General features: G+C 43.3%; 1 protein-coding gene across 2 annotated transcripts in view; it reads left to right on the top strand.

Moving 5' to 3' along the window:
- CCDC91 (coiled-coil domain containing 91) overlaps positions 1 to 14,531 on the top strand; it is a 140,723-nt gene that overhangs the window by 80,825 nt on the left and 45,367 nt on the right. For both annotated transcript variants that reach the window (XM_080914761.1, XM_080914762.1), the window contains one exon: positions 12,118 to 12,225. In XM_080914761.1, coding sequence (XP_080770887.1) covers positions 12,118 to 12,225 — 108 coding nt within the window. The remainder of the gene's footprint in view (positions 1 to 12,117; positions 12,226 to 14,531) is intronic.

Below are 14,531 nucleotides of genomic sequence, written 5' to 3'. Positions count from 1 at the left end.
AGAGGACCTAAAAGTTCCGGTGTGCTCCGTTGTAATTTACTCAGAAGAACTGGGAATTAATCAAATGTCCTACAGAGTGATGTTGAATTTGTCATATCCTAGATAATGAGTTTCTATTCAGACAGCCTAAACTCATTCCCGTGGTCCCCTGTGTGGCTTGTTCATGTGCCTCTCCTTACTGACTCCTGCAGCTCAAGGGAGTTGAGTCCATTGAGGAGAAGCAGCTCCTATGTACCGGTGACCCTCAGGTGCTGTAGAAACACGAGTGTAGCCAGGCTGTGTGGCCTGCCACATTTATGCTCCTTTGAGAGTTAGACTGACGTGTTGGTCCTTGTGGCAGCCTGCTCTGCCCCTCCGAGACAGTCTCACCAATATCCTTTAATGCTCTCTTGTTTCTTCCCATTTGACTTTAAGGTTACCTTTTGGCCCTTCTTTTCCCATTGAGTCTGCTTGCTGTCTTGGGGTTAGACCTGCTATGGTCTGAGGTCAGCCCACAAGGCTTCCGTAGTTAAAGAATCTCAGGCTTTGTCTCCCAGCAGCCATCAAATGCCAACTGCTTCTCGGGTAATGGGATCATATGTCCACCTCTCCTTTGTGCTGGGATTTTCTCTAGCCAGCACTTGAGCAGGTCTTGAGCATGCTGGCAGTCTCCCTGTTTACACTTCTGCACTGTTCTGTGAAATAACAGTTTCCTTGGTGTCTTTCACCCCCTCTGGCCCTTAATATCTTTGCAACTCCCTTTCCTCAAAGAATCATAGAGTGGTTTCAGGGATGCAGTATGAATTCTGGGTTAGCAGTCTTTGTTCTATGCTGTTGACTAGGTTTTTTTGGGCGGGCAGGGGTGTCCCTGTGTAAGCATGCTGCTGCTTAGGTGAGATGACATTTTTTTAAAATGTCTCATGGTTTTTATTTCATAGGTTAGTTGCTAATTCGGAGCTATGTTTGAATTCTCTGTCACTCATAAATGTTAGGTCATAGAAATGTCAATTCTTGGTGTTAGCTAGTTAAATTTTGCAGTGCACATGATTCTGAGGTAACCAATGAAGTATCCTGTTGCATTAGAGAAACATCGGGTAAATTATCAACATTTTTTTTTATTGGTTGGATATATTGTGTTTACATTTCAAATGCTATTGCCTTTCCTGGTTTCTCCTCCATCCTCCCTCTCCTTGCTTCTCTTGAGGATGTTCACCCACCTACACACTCCCTCCTGCCTCCCTTCCCTGATATTTTCCTAAACTGGGACATTGAGCCTTGGCAAGACCAAGGGCTTTTCCTCCCATTGATGCCCAATAAGGCCATCCTCTGCTACATGTGTAGCTGGAGCCATGGGTCTGTCCATGTGTAGCCTTAGATGGTGGTTTAGTCCCTGGGAGCTCTGGTTGGTGGGTATTGTTGTTCTTACGGGGTTGTAAACTCCTTCAGCTCCTTTACTCCTTTCTCTAACTCCTCCATTGGGAACCTTGTTCTCAGTTCAGTGGTTGGCTGTGAGCATCCGCCTCTGTATTTGTCAGGCTCTGGCAGACCCTCTCAGGAGACAGCTGTATCAGGCTCCTGTCAGCATGCACCTCTTGGCATCAGCAATATTGTCTGGGTTTGGAGGCAGTTACGGGATGGATCCCCAGGTGGGACAGTCTCAGGATGACCTTTCCTTCAGTCTCTGCTCCATTTTTTGTCCCTGTATTTCCTCCTGTGAATATTTTGTTCCCTCTTCTAAGAAGGACTGAAACATCCACACTTTGGTCTTCCTACTTCTTGAGCTTCATGTGTTCTGTGAATTGTATCTTGGATATTTCAAGCTTTTGGACTAATATCCACTTATCAGTGAGTACATACCATGAGTGTTTTTTTTTTTTTTTTTTGTGATTGGGTTACCTCACTCAGGATATTTTGTAGTTCCATCTATTTGCCTAAAGATTTCATGTAGTCATTGTTTTTAATAGCCAAGTAATACTTCATTGTGTAAATGTACCACATTTTCTGTATCCAGTCCTCTGTTGAAAGACATCTGGGTTCTTCCCAGCTCTGGCTATTATAAATAAGGCTGCTATGAACATAGTGGGGCATGTATTTTTGTTACATGTTGGAGCATCTTTTAGGAAAATACCCAGGAGTAGTATAGCTGGGTCCTCTGGTAGTACTGTGTCCAATTTTCTAAGGAACTGCCAGACTGATTTCCAAAGTGGTTGGATCAGTTTACATTGCACAAGTGGTTGTACAGCTTACACCCCACCAACCGTGGAGGAGTGTTTTACTCTTTCTTCACATCCTCATCAACATCTGCTGTCACCTTAGTTTTTTATCTTAGCCATTCTGATGATTCTAAGGATGTTGAACATTTATTTAGGTACTTCTCAGTCATTCGATATTCTTCAGTTGTTAATTCTTTGTCTGGCTCTGTCTCCCATTTTTTAATAGGGTTATTTGATTCTCTGGAGTCTACCTTCTTGCGTTCTTTGTATATATTAGATAGTAACCCTCTATCAGATGTAGGATTGATCTTTTCCCATTCTGTTGGTTACTGTTTTGTCCTATTGACAGTGTCCTTTGCCTTACAGAAGCTTTGCAATTTCAAGAGGTCCCATTTGTTGATTCTTGATTTTAGAGCATAAGCCATTGTTGTTATATTCAGGAAATCTTCCCCTGTGCCTATGTGTTTTAAGCTCTTCCCCACTTTCTCTTCTCTTAGTTTGAGTACATCTGGTTTTATGTGGAGGTCCTTGATCCACTTGGACATGAGCTTTGTACAGGGTGATTAAAATGGATCAATTTACATTTTTCTACATGCTGACTGCCAGTTGGACCAGCACCATTTGTTGAAAATGCTAACTTTTTCCCACTGAATGGTTTTAGCTCCTTTGTCAAAGATCAAGTGACCATAGGTGTGTGGGTTCATTTCTGGATCCTCAATTCTTTTCCCTTGATCTATCTACCTGCCCATCTCTGTACCAATACCAGTAATAATAGCTTGAGGTAAGGGATGGTGATTACCCCAGAAGTTCTTTTATTGTTGAGAATAGTTTTCACTATCCTGGGTTTTGTTGTTGTTGTTGTTGTTGTTGTTGTTGTTACACATGAATTTGCAAATTGCTCTTTCTCACTCTATGAAGAATTGAGTTGGAATTTTGATAGGGATTACATTGAATCTGTAGATTGCTTTTGGCAAGATGGCCATTTTTACTATATTAATCCTGCCAATCCAGGAACATGGGAGAGCTTTTCATCTTCTCAGATCTTTAATTTCTTTCTCAGAGACTTGAAATTCTTGTCATACAGATCTTTCACCTGCTTGGTTAGAGTCACACCAAGGTATTTTATATTATTTGGGACTATTGTGAAGGGTGTGGATTCTCTAATTTCTTTTTTCAGCCTGCTTATCCTTTGAGTAGAAGAAGGCTACTGATTTGTTTGAGTTAATTTTATATCCAGCCACTTTGCTAAAGTCGTTTATCAACTGTAGCATTTCTCTAGTGGAGTTTTTGGGCTCACTTAGATATACTATCATAACATCTGCAAATAGTGGTATTTTGACTTCTTTCTTTCCAATTTCTATCCCTTTGACCTTCTTTTGTTGTATAATTGTTCTGGCTAGGACTTCAATTACTATACTGAATAGGTAGGGAAAGAATGGACAGCCTTGTTTAGTCCCTGATTTTAGTGGGACTGCTTCAAGTTTCTCTCTATTTAGTTTGATTTTGACTACTGGTTTGATATATATTGCTTTTACTATGTTTAGCTATGGGCCTTGAATTCCTGATCTTTCCAAGACTTTTAACATGAAGGCATGTTGAATATTGTCTAATGTTTTCTCAGCATCTAATGGGATGATCATGTGCCCCCCCCCTTTGAGTTTGTTTACATAGTGGATTGAATTTATGGATTTTCATATATTGAACCATCCCTGCATTTCTGGGATTAAGTCTACTTGATAGTGATGGATGATCTTTTTGATGTGTTCTTGGATTTGGTCTGCAAGAATTTTATTGAGTATTTTTGTATCAATATTCATAAGGGAAATTGGTCTGAAGTTTCCTTTCTCTGTTGGGTATTTTTGTGGCTTAGGTATAAGTTCTGTAGTTACTTGAATATAAATTTGTGGTTTCTCACTGAAATCCCATATAAAAAGGAGATAAACTCAGAGAAAGGAAGTAAATGTAGGGAGGATTCTCCTTTCTTCTTGAGAGTTCAGAGGACAAAGAAAAAACTGGAGTTTTAATTGTAGCTTAGCAAGCAGGATTTGACTTACATCAAAATGGTTTATAACAAAATCAGCCTTGTTTCTGTAGTGGGATAGTGGTCACAGTCAGAGAGCTCTGTACAGAGGAGGGCCAGTGCGGCAGGAAGGAAAGTTGCGCTTGGAACAGTGTACCATATTTACTGACAGAGACAGGACTAGGCTGTCCTGACTTCTCCCATGAGGAGACACTGTGTTCAATTGCTTTTTGCAGAGTTTCTCTTCACGCCTCAGTCCAGCTAGTACAGGGCCCATCAACACTCGAGGTAAAGTAATTTCTACTACTAACCCCACTTCAAAAACTTTTCTTTTCCCAAGTAACATTGGGGAAAATTTTTCCAAGGGAAGAACTTGGTTGACTCAGTGTTGAAATCCAACTTCTAGCTCGCTCTAATAGAGACGGGGAGTTCTCAAGAAACTTAAGAGAAACATGTTGCTTTTATTTTATCTCACTTGGATCTCAGTTCATTAAAGATTCCAGCTTGACACAAGTGAAATCTGAACATGTTTTTGCTCCTGTACAGAGGGTATCCCTCCTGGGCCAGCCCATTCCTCCCACCTTCCTGTTTGTCTGTCTGCTTTGAACTTACAGATCAGTCATTAATAAAAAGCCTTTCTTTTTCTCTTCTTAAATATGGACTTAGAATTTTATTCTGTAGTGGCTAGCTAGCCTCGTTTAATTTTAGAATTAAATTACATTCTTTTGCTATTGTTTAAATTAAAAGATTTAAAGGACAGAATCTCAGTGGTTTTATCCCACTCAAACAAACAAGTTTAATATTTACTTTTCATTAAAAAGTTTAGGCATTTTTTAGATTACACTGGATGGTGCTATTAAAACCTTGAGTATTTCCTGCTTCATAAGTTAAAACACTGTGTAGAGTTTGATTTTGTTCTTCACACATGGTGTCCAACAAGTTGTAATTATTAAGCTGTGATGTAAGTTTTGACACAGTGTATGTAGGTGTATATTTTTTGTATCATTTTTGTCTCTTGTGAAATAAAATTTACCTGCTTGGCTACCCACCAAGAGAGAATTAATTTTCATGTTTCCAATTGTGGGTACCTTTTCTTTCCCCAGTTTACTGTTGGCATACACTTGGCCAAGCAGCATATATTCAAGAACTTTTTTTTTTTTTTTTTTTGCTGAGTGTGAGATCACTCTGGAGGTTAAGGAAGAAGTTGTTAAGGTTGTTGAGTTTCAGGCCAAACTGAATTGCCTAGTGAATTATCAGCCAACTTAAACTACATATTAAAATCTAGTATCAGAATAAATGAATAAACCAGCCAGCCAACCAACTGACCAACCAATCAACTAACCAACCAACTGACCAACCAATCAGCTAACTAACCAACTGACCAACCAGTCAGCCAGCCAGTTAGCCAACCAACCAAATGAGTAGCCATACTGCCAAACAACCGGCCAGTTTACCGTACTTTATGGTATTTACACACTTAGAGGCGACTTCCCCACAAGCACATATGGCCGCTTTGTTCCTACAGTCTGCTTCTGAGGGCAACTCCACACGCCATCTCTAATTCTCTGCATAATGCAGGCGCTAAGTTCCCCTCATTACTCAGTGCACACATGCACTTGTAAGCACTGGACTGTCTGAGAAAACAGTGTGTGGGCAGTCTTTTTCTTAGGGTGAACGTGTGCTGATGCTCCCCCAGTCCCTATATCCTTCAGGCACTGAAGTGTAAGGACTGAGGTTTCTGCTACTTGCAATGGAAAAGTGGTGTGAGGTTGCTGCATACAGTTTTTCTGGAATACTCTCAACTCACTCTTCGTGTCCCAGCTTCCTCCAGTAACTAAATTGTGTTTTGTGGGAGAACTAGTCTTTTAAGTTTGAATGTGTCCTGAGTTCTGTTTGTAAAGAGTGCATTGGATTTTAGTAAATTGGTGTCAGTTCTAAGCCTAGAAGCTCACATGACTGTGCATCCGTTTTCAGGCCTTCACTGGCCTGTGCTTTACTGCAGCTCTTGAGATGACTGTGCCATTCAGTCAGGAAGAGCTTGCTCACATACTGTGTTTAGGAGGCTTTTTCCCAGGGTGTACAGTTACTTCATATTATATAAAGTTCTTTCCCAACTAGAGAAACAACTTTGTTTTCTCGTTGAGTATTTTCCATTGATTAGACTTTTCTGGGTCTGCATCCAAAGACGGGAAAAGTACATTCTAAGATACTTTTATTTGAATCTCACCCTTCTGTTAGCCCAGAGGTATGAATTAAGTTTACAGCTTTCAGTTATTTGATTGAGCATGGACTATCATAAATTCCGTGTTTTATCATTTGATCAGATTTTTTCCTGGACACTAAAGTTGTTGGCTGTTGCCAGCGAAGTTTGGCCCAGTAGCCCGCTGCTGGATATGAGTGACTGGACAGGTCTCAGCCTTGGCCTGTTCTCCCTGGCCCCTCCCACCCAGCTCAGCTTCACTGGAAGACTGAGGAAGGTTGAGTAGTTGAGAATCACTCTTCTGTGCCTCTAAGTTTACAGGACTGAGCCAGAACTCTGTGTGCCAGGCTATTCTTGTGGGTTTTTTAGCCAGGCCAAAACCAAAGGCACTGGAACATTGGAAGAAATCTAGTCTTATTATAGGTCAGGGCTTTGCCTGTGTTGTAGTGAATGGCAGCCTGGTATGGGGCAGGAGAAAGACTTACAGATGAAGACACAGATCTTCTCCCTGCCCTCCCATACTCTCCTTTCCCCCTATTCCTTCCCCTTCCTCTCCTTCCTTCATTGTATTGCAGATCTCCAGGAAAAACTCCCAGTATAGTGAAGTTGAGAATGAACCAGGTTTGCTTTTCCTGGGTGATCCCAGAGTAATCAACACCTGCCTTCCCCCACTCTGAGCATTCACTGTACAAACAGCACTGTTCTATGATGAGCTTTGGTCAGTGTCCATCTTATTCTTCCAGACAGGACAGATGGCCAGCTTCTCCCTGTCACCCTGAACCTTCTGTTAGTAACGGGTCAGGACCGTGAATCCACAGCTAATAAACCCCATGTTCTAATGGAGTGCGCAGCTGGAAATCCAAGCTGACCCAACAGTGCCCATCTCAGCTAATGCTTTAGGAAGAGCATCTATAAAAACACATTTTCGGGGGACCTTGATTAGTGTCGTGTGTCAGCCATGCGGTTTAAGTCCCCGGGAGTACACATCCATGGACCCAGCTTAGAAGTGCCTGGGACACAGGGATCAGCCTGGACAAAGAGTAAACCTACTTGTCACATAGACTTACTGCTCACTTGTCAACAGTGTCCATTCAGTGTGGACAGGAATGGGTGTCGCTAGCAGAGAAAACAGATGAGAATTTGCTGTTCAGTTGAACTCTACCTGCAGATGGGGGTATGACAGACATCTCTGTGCAGGGCACTGTCTATGAGAATGCATTTGTCTTTGGAATTTCTTGCCTGTTTGACAGATATAAGAGAGAAGTGGTTCAGTTTCTTCTTTATTGTGTAACAGACCCCATAAAAATCCTTTAACTGTCTATCTTGTTTCTAAGTAGTGTGCAACCTACCACTTAGATCAGAGAGGCCAAGTTGGGTTTTAATTCTTAAATTGAGGCCAGATTTCTGTGTACACCCAGTGTGTAAGAACATAGAATTCTCTATACAATTATATAATATTAAAGAATTTGCCTTACTAAAGCTATTTGGCCTTTTTTGGGAGGTTGCATGCTAGCATACACAGTGAATAATTTGGAAAATATTTGTCTTTTCAGAGGTAGGAACTTCAGGTCTTTTTGTCTCTGATTTATGAAGAGTTGTAAGGTTCCCTGTCTTGGTGAGATGGGATTTCTGGGGAAGAGTAACCCATGACTCCACCCTACGCTCAGTAGCAGAACCCCTTGGTTTCATGTGGGGTATCCATGTGGTCCTCCCCTCCTTAGAATGTCTGTAAAGACCAGCTTGGGTTGATGGCAAGGCTGCCAGGGCACCTCACACCATTCAACAGAGACTCTTCTGTGCTCGTTCTGACAGTCCATGGGGCCTCTCCTCACTCCCGAGGAGGCTTGAGTCTGGGCAGATCAAGACCTTGATGTGAGGAACAGTTATGAGGTGACAGCAGATGACAGAAGTCACTGCAGTAAGGCCAAGACCTGAAGGAGTAACTCACAAAGTACAGGTCTCTCTGGGCCTTTGTGGTGATTAGCTGATTTGAGGCCAGCCTCTCAGCTCTCAGTGCTGGCGAAGGTCGAATATGAGGAACCTTTTCTACTTTCCTGAGAGACCTGTACTTCATAAGTTGATCCCTCCAAGTTGGAAAAAGTACTGATTTTAAATCTAGCAACTACTAAAAGTAATGCTGATACTATTTGGTTCCATTTCATGTGTATACAGTGCGGAGCCTAAACCACGGATCAGGCAGAAAGATGTTAGAGCATTCTATTGTGTAACTTCACTAATAAGAAGGTGAAGCTGCCTCTGTTATAAGACAGAGCATCATCACCGAGGGGGAGAGTCTGAAGTTCTTCCCAGTTACCATGGCAACATAGGGACAAGAGGCGAAGTGGTGATAAATGCAGGTGAACATGTGAAGGAGGGTGATTTATAGTAAAAGCTTTATCCCTCCTGAACTGATTGATGTAGGGCTTGCTTGTGCTTGGGAAGTTCAGACCTGTCCATTCCAGCTCCACAGATGTCTCCCCAACGCCACCTTCCCACTGTCTCTCTTCCTGCTCTAGTGACCCTGTACTTCATTTAATCCTCTGAGGACTCAGCAGGAGGATGCTGTTTCAGGCAGAAGTAGCTCTTGCTTTAATTTCTTTGTTCTTTCAACTGAAACCATAGTTGTGATTCAAGTCACAAGGAACAAGATTGTGGCATCAGAGGGAGGCCAGCCCACATGGTAGCTTTTCCAAAGGTTGAGGTATCTGGAAGGCAGACACACATAGCCTCTGCACTGTGCTTAATTTTAGAAACTTCTTAATTTTAATGTGTTGTCCATGGCACAAAAGAAATTTTCACTGGGAGGCTTGTGTGGTGTTTGAGGTAAGGACTCTTATGTTACTAGAATCCTGTAACGACAAGGCCAGCAGGAGCCACTCCCTCTGTCCTGATGGTTTTCTTTGGCCTTCGCAGCCTCCGAAGCACTTTATAGCATGGCTAGACTGTAGTGAATTTCCGCTAAGATCCACGCCCATCACCTAACATTCTTCTCTTTGAATTGTGTATGAATGCTGCACTGGTCCTTCATCTACAGAAGAGCCTGTAAGACTCTGACACACACACACACTACATGCCAGCACTTCTCCACACACCCGCCATGGTAAGAGACAGCTCCAGCACTCCAGCAGCCTCTGTGTGACCTTGCTGGTGTTCTTACTAAAAACAGAAAAAGGGAGAAAAAAATGGAAAAACCAGAGAAACTTTGATGTCTCAATTGTTGTTAAGAAACTTAGACAATAGGTTTTTACTTTTTTTTTTTTTTTTTTTTTTTTTTTTTGGTGAAATGACAGAATCAAATGTGTATTAGCTCTCCTCGGGCACAGTGGTCACTCCTGAGACGGCACTTGTACCTTCTATTCAGAGGTTGAGTATATGGGGTCTGAATGGTCTCTGCCTGACTCAGGAGCCAGGATGCAGTAACTGGACACCCTGCATCCAGACTGAAGCCTTTGTTCCGTGCAGTTGTCTGTAAAGATGATTGCTGGAGACAAGTTACAGAAGGTTAATATTAATATGCCCCTTTTTGACATAAAGTCCGTGAGTATTTCACACAGGAAGACAACTGCTGTTTTATATAGTTACACAGGAAGCCTGGAGCCAGGCAGAGCAGCCCCTGTGCTCAGTGACCTGAGTTGGAAGTTTAGCCTGGCTCCTGCTTAACTCCCCTGTGTCACCTCCGCTTTGTGCACTTGCCTCCGTCCTGGCCTCTGGCTTCCTCGTGCCAGCTGCCATGCCGGCCTTATAGACCCCAACACCCACACTGCGTATCCGAATGACTGTTCACGCTCCGGGAGGCAGAAAAGTGTAATGTGGACAGGAGCGTGCAGGGATGGGGTGCTGGCCTGTCATGTGGCTTTTCCTTCCTGATACCAAGCAACTCATTCTCAACAGCTCTTCAGAAGAGGGAGAACATGACTCAGTAGCTGTAGGCTGTTCAGATGATGCTCTGCTGTGGGAAGAGGCTGTTTTATTTATTGTCTTTCTGAAAACATAACTGACCAGAAATTAGAACTAGCCATTTGAATTTGGGGTAGCTTTAGGCCATGGCAAGTTGGGAAGAGAGAACACCTCTTTCCACTGAACAGTTCTGTCACGTCCCAGAAGAGAATGCCCAGGACATGTGAGGTGGGGGCAGGAAAGGTACCTTAGCAGTATAATGAGTTTGAGGGGGAATCCTTGGCTATTTAACACCCCTTTTCAAAACAAGATACTCCTTAGGACCTGTCATTTCAAGAAAATTATCTATATCATCCTTTAATTACTTTTTATGCCAAACATGGTGACACACCTTTAATCTCAGAATTTGAAAGGCAAAGGCAGGCAGATTTCTGTGACTCCAACACCACCCTGGTCTATATAGCCAGTTTCAGGCCAAGCAAGACTACATGCATAATGAGTTCCTATCTCAAACAAAACAGAACAAAACACTGAAAAGAATTTTCTTAAAACCTAATAAATAATGAATTTTGTGAGAGGAAAACTGGAGATTTAGAGCATCTAGTTCCAGCCCAGAGGCTTAATTTTGGTTTCTCTGTCCACCATTGCTTCTACTGCTCCAGATAGCACTCACTTTGGGAGCACCATGTCCTCTCCTTCCCACAGGCACTGGCCCTCACCCCTGGTGCTCTGCTCAGACCCGAAATGGAGCTGGGACAGCGACCTCACAGCCCCCATTGCAAAAGAACCATCCCCCCCGCCTCCGAGCATCTTGAGACATAGCCAGAGGTTTAGAAAGTATTTTTAGTTTTGTAAATAAATAAATAAATGCGTGCCTATTTATTTAGGATTTTGATGCATGTTGTTTCCAACTGAATAAGTCTATTTTCAAAACAAAGATTAAGAGATTTGGCTCACTTTTCTTTTACTGGCGAATATGCCAAAGGTCTGTTTCCCATAAGATGTGTCTGCCTTCAGTTGCTGTTCTGACTGTGAGTAGTTTATTATAGCATGGGTCTATCAACAGAGTGTGTGCTAAAGAGCCCTTATGCACGTTTAGGATGTTAGAGTCTATAAATAGCACATAAGACGTGGAAACACGTTAGACTCACACAGTGCTGAGAAGGGGAAGAAGAGGTGGCGTGTGAACATGTCCAGGAAGGGGCTGTTGGCACCGCCGCTTGCTGACTTCCTTATGTCCTTCCTGGCTTCCCAAGTCCACATTATACAGTTGTGTATCACAAGCTCTGCTGGCCCTCCGCGTACCCCGCCTCCACCCTTGCTTGCGTGTTGGGGGCATGAGCACCCTGGGGGGCAGGCTTGAGTGAAGCTGCTCAGAGCCTCCATCTGCTTCCACTTGCCTTGTGGTCTCGAAGATCATGCTTGGCCCATGGGTACTGCAGTGTGCCCAGAGGATGTGGAGTTTTGTCAGCCAGTGAAATATGTCTGGCTTTTCTTCCTCTCCTCGCCCCCCCCCCCTTTCATTTGCCCCTCATCCTGTGTGGTCTCTGCTGGACTAGATTGCTATTTAACAAAAGTATTTACTCTCTTTACCATTCTCTATGGCTTGGCTTTTTAAAGGAAAAGGTGTGTAGACGATGGGCCAAGAAAGTGTAGTATTAGCAGCAATCAGACCTGAAGATAGATGCTTAGTACCCCTGTCTCTGCACCCTGCTGCCGTGCATGTGGGTTCTGCAGATGCAGAGCTGTCGGACTCCGTGCCAGCTGTCAGCTCCAGGTTGTCTGATCCAAGCTCTTTCCCTCGCCAGGCACTTCTGCAGTCTTCAGTTAAGCAGCAGCTAGATGCCATCGAGAAGCAGTATGTGTCTGCAATCGAGAAACAAGCTCACCGGTGTGAGGAGCTCCTGCATGCTCAGGTACTGACTGTGTGCCCTCCACACACCAGCGCTCCCTCCGCCTCCCTCCTCCAGACTGTAGGCTCTCCTCTGTCAGCTTCCAGCTGCTCATGATCCTTGACGAATTGTGGAGAACAAGTACCCTTAAATAGATGTAGCTCAAGAACTTTAGGATAGACTACAAAGGCCTACACTGCGTGGGCTTCCCCTTAATCCATGGTCACTCTTATTTCCATTTTCAGGTCATATTAAGGTAGACAGAGTCACAGAAGCAGAGAGATAGCTGTAAAATTAATTTTAATTGATGCATAAAAACAAAATATACTAACAGGGAAACAACCTGTTAATTTTAGAGTTTTTAATAATTCTCTAAAGTACTAGTTTCTGCTTGAACTTCTTAGTGTTTTTAAATGCCAAACCACTAAGCTCCTTTACATTAATAAAGCCGTCAATCAAAAAGCTTTTATGGGTATACCATAGTCAGTAATGCTTGTAAGATACTCTTTTGTGATGCTTTATGATGTAAAACTTGGAAAATGAAAGCAACTTTTTCATAGTTAGGAAGAACATGCACTACAATGGAGGAATCAAAATTAGGTATAAAATTTGATGGAGGTTTGTGGATAGGCTAGAGTCAAGTAGGGCTCTGTTCTGTTAGAGATCATTCTCTCTGTGTGTGTGTGTGTGTGTGTGTGTTTATGACTGTATGTGTGTGTGAATATGTGTGAGTGTGTGAATGTGTGTGTGTGAGTGTGTAAATGTGTGTCTGTGTGTGTATGAGTGTGAGTGTGTCTATATGAGTGTGTGTGTGTGTATGTGTCTCTGTGTCTGTTTGAGTGTGTGTCTGTGTTTCTGTATGTGTGTGAGTATATGTGTATGTGTGTGTGTCTGTGTGTGTATATGTGTGTGTATGCAGAGGAACATTCTGTGTAGCCAGCAGTCTCTTTGGCCTCTCACTGCTCTGCTACAGTCAGCTCTGCTCATATGGCCATTGGCTGTTTCTGTATCCCACATTCAGACGTCTCAAGGTGTGGGGATAATGAATGTCAGGGTAAGGCTGTGGGTACAGACATGTCCCACTAGCCAGAGGCTGCAGCATGCAGGAAGTTGTCTGACAGGGAGGTTGGTTGTCAAGAGACACCTACCATGGTCTCAGTCTCTTTGGTAAACAGCTTTCACCTAATTCCGTCTCAAAATGTTCTCTATGTTTCCTTTTAAATGATTTCCGCTTTGGAGGTATGTAAGTATATTGATGTCTATCAGTTTAAACTTATTAATGCATATGTTATCTGAAATAGATCAAGCTCCCTTTTAAAATAATTTTAATTAATTTGCATCTCATTCACTGCCCCCTTTCCAGTTACCCACTCCCATAACCCTTCCCCAATTTCCTCACTACCTTCTCTGTGTGGATGGGGGTCCTCCAGGGCGTCTCTCAACCCTTGCACATAATTCTCTACAAAGCTAGGTACATCCTCTCCCAATGAGGCCAAACAAGGCAGCCCAGCTAGAACATATCCCATATACGGGCAACAGCTTTTAGGACAGCCCCTGTCCCAGTTGTTCAGGACCCTCATGAAGACCAAGTTGCACACCTGTTACATATGTTCAGGGAGGCCTAGGTTTAGCCTATGTATGTTCTTTGGTTTGTGGGTTCAGTCTCAGAGCATCCCAAAGGTCCAGGTTAGTTGATTGTGTTAGTCTTCCTGTGGAATTCCTATCCCCTTTGGGGCCTGCAATCCTTCCTTCTATTCTTCCGTAAGAGTCCCCAAGCTCCACCCACTGTTTGGCTGTGGGTCTCTGCATCTGTCTGAGTCAGCTGCTGGGTGGAGCCTTTCAGAGGACAGCCATGCTACACTCCTATCTGCAAGCATCACAGAGTATCATTAGTTATATCAGAGATTGGTGCTTGGCATGGGTCTCAAATTGAGCCAGTTATTGGTTGGCTTTTCCCTCAGTCTCTGCTCCACATTTGTCCCTGTGTGTTTCTTATAGGCAGGATTAAGTTAGAAAGTTTTATAGGTGGACTAGTGTCCCTATCACTCCAGAAAGGTTCCTGTCTGGTCACAGGAGGTAGACTCTGATGTGTTTATAAAAAGATAAAGAGAGGGGAACATGTTCTGTGGAGGTGTGCTGATGTATAGGGGAAGGGCAGCAGCAGCAGGCTCATAGGCTCATGCTGAGGCATCCCTTCCCCAGAGGGACCAGCCATAGGATGGTATAGTATAGAATAGAGTTTATTCAGGGTATGAGGAGGGGAGTTACGAGCGTAGTAGAGACAGAGAGAGGTAGAGAGAGGGAGGGAGGGAGGGAGAGAGAGAGAGAGA

The sequence above is a fragment of the Micromys minutus genome (genome assembly GCF_963924665.1).
Source record: "Micromys minutus genome assembly, chromosome: 3".
Classification (NCBI taxonomy): domain Eukaryota; kingdom Metazoa; phylum Chordata; class Mammalia; order Rodentia; family Muridae; genus Micromys; species Micromys minutus.
The sequence above is the reverse complement of the archived record's forward strand: the minus strand, read 5'-3'. Positions and strand labels throughout refer to the sequence as shown.